This window comes from Harpia harpyja, chromosome 9 (genome assembly GCF_026419915.1).
Source record: "Harpia harpyja isolate bHarHar1 chromosome 9, bHarHar1 primary haplotype, whole genome shotgun sequence".
Lineage (NCBI taxonomy): Eukaryota > Metazoa > Chordata > Aves > Accipitriformes > Accipitridae > Harpia > Harpia harpyja.
The window spans coordinates 11,295,016-11,308,212 of record NC_068948.1 but is presented as its reverse complement, the minus strand read 5'-3'; the positions used below and the strand labels follow the sequence as shown (position 1 = coordinate 11,308,212).

Here is a 13,197-nt window from a genome sequence, read left to right as displayed (position 1 = left end):
AACACTGAAAATAATCACTTTGCTGAGTAACCTGTGACACTTGACACTGCCTAGAAATTAGGACAATCTGAAGAAAAGCAACCATAATACCTATGAAGCATGAAAGCTATGCCTTTTTCTGATATGTTCTTCATAGTAAGATACTATTTCCTAGAATACTTATGGCAGACTGCAAATTTCCACCCGCACAGACTTTCTACATAGGTAAAAGCAGAGTAAAACACAAACTCCCTGACTGAAGTACATCGCTAAACTCTACACATTTAAAGCACCCTGCATTTTAATCCAAATAAAGCTATCTTAAAATAACTGAATACAAACACAATAGTAAATTTGAGCTCTGCACAATAAAATAACAATCATTCCACTAACATATTGGAGAGAGAGGTATTTGATGTTCTAGAGGTTAAAACTGCATAGCCTGCAATGTTCATCAATCTTGCAAACTATTTTGCAGGACTCAAGCAATTAATGTTTATGTTGTCTGTCCTGAGCTAATGGCACACGCAATTTTTCTGAGTTTCAGTCACAGTGCAGACTAGGACTCTTGAATATTATACTTTATAGACATAGAAACATAAGACACTATTTTCCATACATTTTAAATTTCTACTGAAAAATTTAATTCACACAATTTAGCTTTCTGACACATCAGAATTTGATTCTGCAAGAAAAAAAGCTTAATTATAAACTCACTGAAAAAAATTTTTTCAAGACACACAATTTCCTGTATTTTAGAATTTGATCCCTTTTCTTGATTAATCATAATGACTACTCAAACAAATAACTGACAATTCTAAAACCTTAGCATAATATTTGTCATTGGAAATTTCCTCCAGAAAGCTAATGAATACTGTCTGGTTATAAACCATCTACCTAATCAAATAAAAGTCTAGTGTCTAGTTCTGGTATGATAAACCTTTACAACCTGCTTTTAAAAGGCTGTCAACCATCACTTTTAAAGTACACTCTAAGGTCAAAGATATATAAAACATAAGCACTGTCAAAATGAAAGAAGAGTCTGCAGATCACATGCAGAGTCATAGAAGTTCAATGTAAATTTCCCAAGGACAGTATTATTTCTCATCCTTGTTAATTATAACAAATAAAGAAATGATGCAATATAGTTTGGGCAGCTACCAGAACAATCTGTCAATGGAGATGAATCCTGACAAGCTAAAATACCATGATTCTAATCCCACTATGCTAAAATAATCAAACTTTTGCATCCTGTAAGACATTCATCATTCATAAGGCCTTGCTGGTTTCCTCTATTCTCAACCAGCTTATTAGCACTAACAAGTGTAAAGAAATACCTATAATGCAGCGGGGTATTTATCTGGGCAGAACCCTGCACAAAAACAATTACATCTTTCTAATACCTGAACTCCTTCAGATTTTATATATCTCTACAAACACATGAACATTCAGTATCCTCACAGTTTTATATTTATATAAATCCAGCAAGTCAGATTATACTCTTTCTGCAACCTTAACTGCTTCATATAACTAAAGAACAGCTGCCTATGGCCAACATGATCAAGCCCCAACATTTGCTGTGCACGCATCTGAAGGTTGGCTTTGGAATCCAAACTCCAGTCTTCTAATAAAGACTGAACACACACAGCCAAGCAGTCGGGTCTACATTTTTCTATGCTTCCTAAAATTCTATGTATAATAAAGATGTATTCCTCAAATGTTTTCAAACTACAGACAATTTGTTAATATTTAATTTCCTATAAATGTTCCCACTCTGAATTTTAATTCTGCATGCTGGCCACAGCAATTAAAGTTACGTGAAAACTAGCGGTATGAAACAAACAGCTAAAACTAACTCATTTTAACAGACTGAGATCATATTCTTGGTACAGTCCCGTCCCACCCCACAATTTCTGTTTCGCATTTATGCTATGCACTTGTCTCAGGATCCATTGCTAGAATGTGCGCTATACAGTCCTTTGTAGTCACTGCTAAAGAACTGGTTGTACTTAAAAAGAAAGCCCCAAACAACCAAAAACAAACATACAAACTCAAAAGAAGAACTTGTCTGGATTTTTGTTGTCATCAAACTAGTCAAAAAATCTCGAAATTAACACAGGCTTATCTCTGTGTTTATTTTTCCTGACATATATTTATCTTTGAAGGCTTCTACAAGTCGTCTTATCCTTCCAGATACCACAAATTTAAACATTAAATAGCTGCCTTCTGTTAATACTTCTTTTACAAATTCCATCCACTACTGCATTTACCTGTTTTCTAAGAGCATAAAGTTCTTCAAGTGTTTCCAGGCTTTTATTTATGTCTTTCATGAGATACCATCCATTGAGCTACAATATTCCTAGTGACTCTCATTTCTAAAACTTGCTTTCTAGTTGGCTACTCTGTGTTTTAGATCACCTCATGTTATTAATTTATTTTCAATTCTCCAATTTTATTCTGGCTTCCTTCACTTCTGAAAAGTGTATCATGGTTTTCAGTTTTGAATTAATAATGTTTTAGACTATAAATATGGTATAATGCACAAAGCATATAATGGGACAGTAATCAAATGTTAAACATCAGGAAATACATGTTTATTTCAGGCAACCAATACAACAATCAATTAAAAAAATTACAAAGGCACCCTATTCATCAATTTCTACTCAGAATTACTTATCGCTTCTGCCAACACAGACCTTAGGCAAAACTACCTTAAACTCTGCCTATTGTTATTATGGCACAGCTGCCCTGTACTAACATCCAAAGATGTTTGCCTCTACATTTTAGTAAGATAGTTCAGCTCTAGCCCCAAACGGCCCAAAGCTAAAGAGCCTCCCTACAAAACTTTAAACCAGTGCAGCCTAGCAAGTAATTTAAAACACAATACATCTTCACCCTTGAAAATAAACCATTTCTGAGTTGAAATAAACACCCTCCACTGAAGAGCGTGGGGTAGGAAAGCATGCTATCCTATCAATCCACGTAAAAAAGGAAATGTAGTCACGACACAGACAAAACTAAGTGTAGACAGATCACACCCAGAGGTAAATCAAAGGAATCAAACCTTTCTTTTGAATAAAGTATATTAGAAAAGCTAATTATTGCAAATCCTTGTATTGAATGTGCTTGGCGCTTTCTTTTCTAATTTCTTGTGAAATCTAGCTATCCCGTGCATCCATTCAGCATACTGGGATATCACAATGCTTCCGATTCAGAGGAACAAGAGGCACTTACTGAACCAGTCCAAACTAAGTTCTGGCTAAGACTGAGCCTTCTAGCCCCCACCGATCTCACAGTCTGAACTAGGTCTTGAGAGATTTTTTCTGAAATACAAAAAAAAATTCCTAGGCCTCAGAAAATAAACTGCATTTGAATAAGTACTTCCTGTTTTCACGGAAAAAAAAGGGGAGGAAAGCATATTTGCAAAAACATATGAGCTAATAATGTGTAAGACAGAGGCAAACGTAATGCACAAAAGTGAAATCAAGCCAGACATACCTGAGCTGTTGATAGGCGAAAAACAGGGCCAGTTGTGGGCACTGAAAGTCTAGGCGAAATGCTGGCAGGACCCTGTCCCTGTGTTTGTACTTGAGCCTGCATTTGAGCCTGTGCTAGAGCCTGCTGAGGCACCATTACAAGCTGTCCAGCATCCGTGCGCACCAAGACCATACCTAATGAGAACAAAGTAACAATAACTAGAGAATGAACAATAATATGAAGAATAATATATAAAGAATATCTAACTACGGAATACAGAATAAAATTAATGTATAGCTCTGTACATTTTTCTTTATACTATATTTTTTTTATTCTGGTGTAACATGAGATTTTATTTCAAAGAAGAAAAGGAGCCCCTACTAGCAGACAAAAACTAACACCCAGTTCAGTCTGGAATTCAAATAACTGCAGTTTATGGATAACAGTGATGAAAAACATGATCGCTTGAGCGCATAGGCACACAGCAACTTTCAGCAGCCTAGCCAGGGTCAGCAGAATAAAATTAGAAAGAAATATTCATTAAAAGTAAATTATAACAACAATCCAGTAGCTGAGAACAGAATTCAGTATGAACATACCAGGGACAATGACATGAGAGCTTTACTAAAACAACAGCTTTAGGGGATGTGTACATGCAAACATTAGGCCAGACACATTTCCAAGTATACAGTATTTGGGATTTAGTTAATCATCAAGCATTAACACATGAATTTATTTGGTACCCACCATCACCGTATTGGGAGGCACTACCTGTGGTTTAGACATCAAAACCAAAGTATTGTCAAATGCAGAGAACCAACACAACCGCTCCTCAGCACAAAATGATAGAAGTGCAGATATTTTAGGAAAACACCAAAGGAATTGTTTTAAAATTAACAGAGTACTTGGCAAGTGTTTTCTAACACTTCCTGGAAGTAAATGATAATATTTTCAGACTGTTTTCTAGTAACACATTTCACAAACAGAGGCCTTCTACACAACAGAGCCAGTGCCATCAAGTTTTGCCGTAAGTTTTCCACAATCAGCAGGTCAGAAAAGGGGAGACAAGGGCTAAGTTGGTCCCTGGATCACCTGGAGCTTCACACTTATTCAAAATCACTGCAAAGCATGTAATGTGCTTCCTCTAGCTCACTCAGAACTAAGAAGCAGTTGCCCAGCCAGATTATTTAAAAAGAAATTCCAGGTTAGTTCCAGAATACATTTTAATCATTTAACCTAGATAGGATATAATGGGTCTGTAAACAGAAAAACATCTTGCCTGCAACTACTGAAGAACCAAAAAATAAGAATCTAGGAAGTCACTTTTATTCTGCTGATAACAGTCAGTAGACATCTTTTCTACAACTTACCTCTATGTGCAACTTGCTTCATATATATTTTTTAACTTGTAAAGGGAAAATGAAGAAGGTAAAAGCATACATCCACTTCTAATTATTAACTTCCCAGAAAAAAAACAAACCTCAGTAAAGGGACATGGTTTGCAACATACCATGAGGATGAAGAAATCTGAACGCTATTATAGCAAGTAACAAATTTTAGAAGTAACCTATACCAGGAAAGTCTTTCTTTCAGTCTTTGACACAGAAACACAAATCCCAATCCCAACATGTAAGTGAACATCAGCACCAATAAAAGCCCTCACTCACGTAGTCTTAGGTGCTTCCAGCCAACCTTCACTGCTAAAAGCACAAACAGAAGGCAAATTTCTGCCACTACAAACTAAAGATTTGTGGAAGTCAAGCTTTAAGGTAAAAGGCATAGAGAGTGACAGCAAGGACCACATCCAAAAGACATGATCATAACCCTCTTTCAAAGCCCAGAGAGTAATTTTTAAAAGAGAAGTTGAAAGAAACCCATAAAAACTCTTTTAAAAGATATCTTTTAAGGTCCATTAGCCATTTAAGCACCAAACCTCACAGCTTGTATTTGTAGCAAATTCTGTAAGCAGATGATGTATTTGGTATATGCCATTCTTAAACTATCTGGACACACAAATACTAGTACATTGCCAACAGGCCAAACAGGTGTCACTTCTCTGATTATGTTGTGAACCTTATATAAAAATCCTCACAGGATAATGGCTACCATACACTAAAAAATACACGTTCCATTTGCATTACACGGACTCACGGGTGTGTTATTAATTTATCTTCCAATTTTCTAAAACTAATTCTGAATTTAGAAGAATTTAATAGAAAGGACAAATTAATTGCAACACACACCACACAACTTCATTAAAAGTTGCAGACATAATTCCTACCATAAATGCATAAATGTTCATGTATTAATGTTATGTTTTAACTCTGTTTGAAGGACTTGAAATTTCTTTTACTGAGCAGTATGTACATATTAGAATCTGGTTAAATTACAAGATTAATTTTTCCTTACTGTCAGCCACGTAAAGATGAAATGCACAACTTATGAATGTTATATGCTAAAATAAGCTACTCTCAAAAACTGATTCTAAATTTCTGCTTCAAACATAAGTTTACAATATGGGAGTTTCAAAATTAATTATAAATGATCCACCAATTTGAAGAGTATAAAGTCAAAAATAACATTGTATTTTCTGAATAACTTCATTTTAGAACATACTCTCTTCATGTTTATGCAAATTTAATGGATTTCAAACTACCTTGTAATAAAATCAAATTATAGCTTTCCACAGTATTATTTCCATAACGTTTTCTACATCTTGGACCAGCTTGCTTTCAAGGGCTCTGTTTTGCCTCTTCTCTTTGAAAATTAAGTAGCAGAACAAAGTATTGACACAAGAAACTTCAGAAACAGTATGCAAAGTTATGATACACATTATCATGTGTGTATAGTGATTATCAAACAGATTAACAATGGGAAATCAAAGGCTAAAGGCACTAATATAGTCTGAATAGCAACCTCTTACCTGTTTCAAATTAGTTAGGGCTTCCTGAAACCACTGAGGTTTTTATGTTTGGAGCATTAGAATCTGGAGCAGGACTTTCATGAACTATAGCCAAGTACCCAGCTACTGAAAGTTCACTTAGAAGCAAGCTTCTACACCATCGGATTTTTGCTCCACTTAGCCAATATCAAATATTGTAAGAAACACGGTGGAAGAAGTTATGTCAGACTACATCAATAGCTCTGCATATTATCATGCTATTAATAGCAAAAAATAAAAATCAGTTCAAACGTTAAATCATCTCCTAAATCAAGAAGGCACAAAGTCACCAACTTTTTGCAACATGGAAATCCAAGGAGGGGACCACAGAACCCTTCAAAATTTCAGATAAAACAATACACAGTTAGAGTAGGAATCACTAGGATGAAGGGATGCTATTCTGGTTAGTTAGCAACCTTGCTGAACTTACATTTTTAGTAAATGAAAGTTAAGAAACTAAGAGGACGTAACGGTTACTTCACAGTTAAAAGTAAAATCCGGTGATGTGAAGACTGCCCAGATGCAGTGGAGACTGACACCATCACACTCACCGAAAACACAAATTTTAGATTAAATTACACAAATTAGCCTGTATCTTGCCACCTGATTCACGGCAGAAGACACTCTTTGGAGAAGGAAAACTTTTCGGAACTATCAAGAGTACAGCAGAAGACAGAGTCCTTCGAAACGCATATAAAATTACCCTTAGCTACCACCCCAGCTTTTTACCTCGTGCGCAACTGCTCACTACACCATTACAAAACAACTTACCGTGACTGCCGCTCTCTCCCCAAGACAAACCCAGTAACGCGTCAACCAACAGTCATAATTACTTTGCATTAGCAACCGCCCGTCCCGTACCAATTACATCCTCATTAACGGCAGCCCGTTTGTCCGACGTCTCCCGCAGACAGGTGGCTCTTCTTTTGTCTCCAGCACGTCGAGCAGCGGCAACGCGACAACTTTGGGACACACACACACACAAAAAATCCCTCGGCCAAGAAGAAAGGGTTAGAAAGAGCGGCGAGCCCGCGACGGCTGCGTTCCACTTACCGGGCGGGATAGTGAAGCCGGGGGGCAGCTGGATGGTGGTCTGCTGAGGCGGCCTCACGATCAGCTGGGGGGCCACGATCCTGGGGGCAGCGCCCAGCGCCGGCCTGGGCGACAGGGCCTGGGGGGCCGCGGGGGCGACGGGGAGGGCAGCGCCCGCCTTGGCGACGCCCGCGGCGCTGACCGCCGGCTTGGGCGCGGCGCCGGGGGCCGCGGCGGCGGGGGCCGGCGGGGCGCAGTTGGCGACCGAGCCCTGTCCCGGCGGGACGGCCGCGGGGCTGGCGGAGTTACTGAGTGCGTTTACTGCGGGGAGCGGGCCGTGCGCGGGCTTGGTCTGTGCTGTGGCGGCGTCGGCTCTGCCGTGGCTGCTGACTGGTGGGACTGCCGCCGGCCGGCCCCCGGCGCCCTCCCCGTTGGGCGCCGCCTCGCCGGGGAGCGGCGCGGCGGCGGCGGCGGCGCCCTCCGCCGCTCCCGCCGGCCCGCCGCCCCCCGCCGGGGTCCCGCTCCCCCCCGCGGCGGCCGCCGTCTGGGCGCGCTGCGGCGGCGCGCTGTCGGCGGCGGGCGGGCTGCCGCCGGGGCTGGGGCTCCCCGCGTCCCGGGCAGCGGCGCCGGCAGCCACATGGTTGTTGACAGGCTGGGCAGGGGCGCCGGCGGGCGGGGGGGCAGCGGGCTGCGGCGGGGCAGGGGCGGCGGGCGCGGCGGGGCTACCGCCGCCGCCGCCGAGGAGAGCCGCTCCATGTGATTGCTGCACACTACTACTGTTTACACTCACTCCCCTCCCTGCCGCCGCCGCTGCCGCCGCCGCCGCTGCCGCCGCCGGGGGGGACGGGAGCGGCCCCTGGGCAGGGGCTCGGCTCTCCGCGGCTCCGGGGCACCCCGCCGCCTCCTCTGCCCCGGGAGCGGGAGGAGGCGCGGGATGCCCTTGCTGCTGCCGGACGGGGCTGCTGCCCCCCGCTAGGCTCCCCTGGTGCTGCTGCTGCTGCGGCTGCTGCTGCTGCTGCTGCTGCTGCTGGGACGGGGCGGAGGTCCTGGGCTGGGGCGCCTCGGCGGAGCCCCGGCCGCCGGCCAGCTGCGATTCCAAGGAGCCCACCAGGTCGCTGACCGCCTTCTCGTCCACCTCCTCGGAGAAGAGCAGCATCTCTTCCAGGGGGTCCGAGGCGCCCGCCGCCATCTTGCGCTGAGCTGGGAGCCGGCCGCGCAGCGCGCAAGCGCGCCGGCCTGTGCCGCACGCGAGGCATTCTGGGAGGGGCCGGCTTCCTCCTCCCCCGCCGCGGGGGCGGGGGCAGAGCGCCCCGCCGGCGAGTGCGGCGGCGTCCTCGCTGGCCCCGGGGCTGGGCCCGTCTGCGTCCCGAACCGGTGAGGTCCGCAGCGCTGCTGCGGACGCGGGCCGGCAGGGTCCGGGAACGGACCCCGGCCATTGGTGAGGGCGAGGGCCGGGGGCGTGAGGGAGAGGGCGGTGGGCTGCTCGCCGGCCGCCTCGGGAAGGCGAGGGGCGACAGCGTGTCCAGGCAAGAGCCTGCCATTAATCGTGTCTGTAGGGACTTCTGGCAGGGAGGTTTGAGGCGTGGAGAAGGCCTGCAGCCCTGCTGCGGAGGGTTGTGAGCTTGCAGGTTGGGAACTGAAGTGTCCTACAATCGCGTTACCTTTCGGTAGCGAAGCTGCCGCGACCGCGCTCTTCGCCTTCCCCCGGTAGCACCCTGCGAGGGTAGCTGCAGCCAGCCAGCGCAGTGTTCTCGGCGCTTAGGGCGAACCGAAAGCAAGCGTGCAGTCGGCTGTAGCGGCTCCGCTGCCGTACACGCCGAGTCCTTCAAAGGAGGGAACTTCAAGTGCTGCTGAAGCTGTCTGACATCCCAAGGTGCACGCAGAGTACCTGCACTCAGCAGGGCACTGCTCTGTTTGCTTCAGAGTTTTAGACGTTTATGTCCAAAGTTACTGCTTTACCTAGGCAAGAATGGTTGCAGGAGTACAATTTCCTAACGTGGACACTTAACAGAAGGCTTGTAAACCAAAAATAAGATTCTTGGCATCATCACAGCAGCTGCTCTGATATACTGTGCTCTCTCAGCATCCCCACAGGAAATTTGAGGTGGTTACTAACACTTCTGCCATTGTGTTCCTGGACGCCCTTTTCCCATCCATGCGTGCCTCACGCATTCAGAAATGCCACTTAAAGACAGTGCCCCCAAATCATCATTTCTTTGACTAATGACAGGGCAGTTTCTTTGATGGGACCTTCAAAATAAGTAATTTTCCCCCTACGAATAACCGTTGCCCACAGTTCACTGCATCTGTTCTTGCACGCAAGTGCTAACCACCATGGATTTGTGACACTGCCAGGAGAAAGCAGCTTGGCTTCCATTATCTGTCTTCCTGGCCTGCAATAGCATGGACGCCTGCAAACTTGGATGTATTTAAGCTCCTGCTCTGTGGCCTGAAATGGTGACTCATTCTTCATTTTGTGCTTTTTCAGGATTTTCCACAAAACTGAAAAAGGAGCATCGGTGAATAACCCACCTTCAACTGCATGATGCACCGATGGAAACGAGTGAAAGGCTCACAAGTGCGCGCATGCACACAACCCTTCTCCATTCCCAGACTCAATCTGTTAAGTCATACCTTATATGACTTGCTTGAGTCACAAGACTAAACTGCTAATAACTGGTTTGTTACCATCCATTTCCTCTCAATGTAGGTTACATTTTTATTTAGGGTAGTTTTTCCTGATTGTCTGTTTATACCTTTAGGAGCAGGTTTATGATGAATCAAAATAAACCACTTTTAAAATGCATTAAAAATAGGTTGCACCAGTTTAATTAGGAGAAGTTTAACTGTCTCCTGAAATTAAACCAGTGTGTATTTCTTAAATAAAGTGGCCCATAGAAGTACCAAAGGCCCAAAGGTGTGGTCAGGATGTGTAAATGGGAGACTGTGCAGTAAGTGAATGTGAAAGCACAGCAGTGCTTATGAAAAACAGTATTAAGTGTAAGCAGGAGATCTATACATCAAAAATTTGCTTAGCAAATCGACTATTGCTTTTATGGAATGCTACAGCTGAATTAAATTTGGACTTTTAACAAATGTTTCTACCTGGAAATTTAATTAAAACATAGTCACCTATTACTCAACTTGCTATTGCACAAAAATAAAGAATATTCATTTGGGTTAGAAAAATATCAGAATGTATCCGATATTACTTTGTTAAGAGTACATTTTACTAATTTTATTAGAGAAGATTCCATGCTTCCTTCACTTATTTGCCCTGATCGTGGACTTCATTTGCGTACCACTACCTCCACAGTTTTTATAAGAGAAGAGAAAGTTAGACATATGATTCTGCAACTAGTCCTGACTATGAAAAAAGTTTTAGTATACATTTTTCTAACACTATGCCATTAAACTGTGTGTCTCCATAAAAGCCACCCGGGAGGAAAACTTTATTGCTTTGTAACTTTAGAAGATAAAAAGTAATCTTCCCAGCAGAAGGAAAAAATGGCAAGTCATGATTTATAAGACAGGTTTCAAAACTTTAAAAATTACCTACTTTTAATTACAGTTTTAAAGTACATTTGTGGGTGGGTAATCTGTGAAACATGAATTAATATTTCTTCCCACTCACCTCTTCTTAATTGAGCCATTTTATATATATAAACATACAGAATAAGGAAGTATAATAGAATATTTTATTTAATAAAACATGATGTATACTGATTCGCATTGGACTCCTTTCAAGTCAAGAAGTGATGACATACATAAGAATGTATACAAACTTGTTGATGAAACTGGCTTTGGGCTTGCGCTTTTACGTAGGGAATGAGACTTTTAGTAAAGTACAGAATCTCTGTGAACTTTTGTATTCATTCTTTTATTACAAAAATCTTTTTCAAATATTTACATGCTTTTCATCATAAAAAACATATTTCTGAACATGTTTGTTGCTCTTTCATTTTTAGAACTTAAATATGTATAGAAGGGAAAAAAAAAAATCAGAGACCACTGTGATCATCTCATCTGATCTCTTAAAATGCAATCTTTCCTGGATTATATTTTGTTTGAAATAGAGAACGTCTATTAGGAAAGTTAACTTCCAAACATGGTTTTAAAATTGCCTGTGAAAGAAAATCCACCACAAATTTGTTAAGCTGCTGTTCACTTATCGACACTGTTAAACCCTGTGCCCTGTTTCCAGACAAAGTTTTTCATTAATAACTCACTACATAATAGAAGTACCACTGCCATGTTAAGCTGCAGGGAGTAATAACAGTTGACATAGACAACTATCTTTTTGTCATCTAGAGAAGTGAAAGCACTTAGAAAGGAGCACTATTTTTCTAGTATGTGACATGGGTTTCTTTCAAATACGCACTTTCAGTGCATTCAAATACACAATTTAACTATCGTAAGTTTAAAATTAACATTAAAATGGTACCTACCAGGTTTAGATAAGATTTTCAGATAACTTCTTAAAATGAATTTACAGAACTCTTTACATATGTAATTGAAATTCACTTTACGCTATAAAAATATTCTTTCAACTGCTGATTTTAAGTGTGAATTGGAAATGATAAATTCCACAAATTGGAAAGCACAAAGACGGCTAGACTAACCAACAGCTGTTCTAGAAATATGTCTAAATTTAGTTTTGTGTATTTCAGTTGCAATGGGATTATTTTTTTTATATATAGCTTATAGAAATTTAGGTGCTTTTATTTCAAAGTTAATTGTAATTGTAAACACTTGTCTGTGCTCACCTAGACAGGACTTGATGGAGAGGCTTGGGAAAACTTGACATCAAGAAGGTTCCAATTTAACCCGTAAAATGTTTTTCAAGGGGATACTTTTCTATTCCTAGCTTTTTTCATTTATTCATTCTGGCCAACATCTCTCTTTCAGAAACTTTGCAAGTGTTAACACCTAAAAGCAAACTCTGGCAGTTTTTCGCTTGAATTGTCTCCTGAAGTGCTCATCTACTTTGTCCCAAGCTCAAAAAAATGTCCATTTCTATTTCACGTTCCACCACACAACCTTGAAACCCTAATTCTATAAATGGGAGTCTTCAACTACAATTCTGAGAGAGGCAGATGAGGGAAAACTTAGAAGTTGGCCAGAAACAAAACCACATGGGTCTTCGGGGCAAGTGGTTGTAATTCAAGGTATTCCTCTTCCCCTTCTCTGTCCTCTTATGTCAGTATCCCAGGCCTCCCTGATACAGCCCTTCCTCCTTCCCCTCATGGTGTCCTTTCTCTTCATCAACCAGGTTCCTGATCTTCCCTGCAGCCTCCTCCAAAGCTTTTTAACCTTTTCCAAGCCCCATCCATATCTGAAGCTGATGCATCTCCTTCTGGAAGGAGGCAGGAGCAGGAAAACCATGTAATATAGACTGTAGCTAATCCTCTAGATTGTTCTTAGGCTCTCCACCTCCTCCCACAGATGTCATTTTGCCACAGTTGAGAAGCAGCCACAGACCAATCTCTAGTGGTCAGGAAGACTCCCTCTCTGCTGTTACTTTTCTGAACAGTAGCTTGCTTTGAGCTGAGTTACAAATGCTGATTTTCAACAGTGGTCTCCCAAGGACTTAATATGGTCATGTATGTCCATTCATTAACGGAAAAACTTTGTTCCAAATCTTTCAGGTAGTCCAGGACATGCTAGAAGCACATCACAGTAAAGCTCCCTGGGCACTGAAGTCCTCCATGACTTTACAGTCAGTTGAACTTGGGCATAAAGTTTCCAGAAGTCTAGTATGGCTCCCA

At 42.3% G+C, this 13,197-nt stretch overlaps 1 protein-coding gene and 1 long non-coding RNA gene across 2 annotated transcripts in view; one reads left to right on the top strand and one right to left on the bottom strand.

Moving 5' to 3' along the window:
• The window catches only part of LOC128145451 (transcription initiation factor TFIID subunit 4-like), a 151,351-nt gene extending 142,693 nt beyond the window's left edge, over positions 1 to 8,658 (bottom strand). Inside the window, exons 1-2 of the mRNA XM_052795538.1 lie at positions 7,451 to 8,658; positions 3,478 to 3,650 (exon numbers count right to left, since the gene is read on the bottom strand). Coding sequence (XP_052651498.1) covers positions 3,478 to 3,650; positions 7,451 to 8,618 — 1,341 coding nt within the window. The 5' untranslated portion in view covers positions 8,619 to 8,658. The remainder of the gene's footprint in view (positions 1 to 3,477; positions 3,651 to 7,450) is intronic.
• An 87-nt stretch (positions 8,659 to 8,745) lies between these two features.
• LOC128145662 (uncharacterized) lies at positions 8,746 to 11,371 on the top strand. The gene is made up of 2 exons (XR_008236538.1): positions 8,746 to 8,867; positions 9,918 to 11,371. It is a non-coding gene; the product is annotated as an uncharacterized LOC128145662 (long non-coding RNA).
• The last annotated feature ends 1,826 nt before the right edge of the window (positions 11,372 to 13,197 follow it).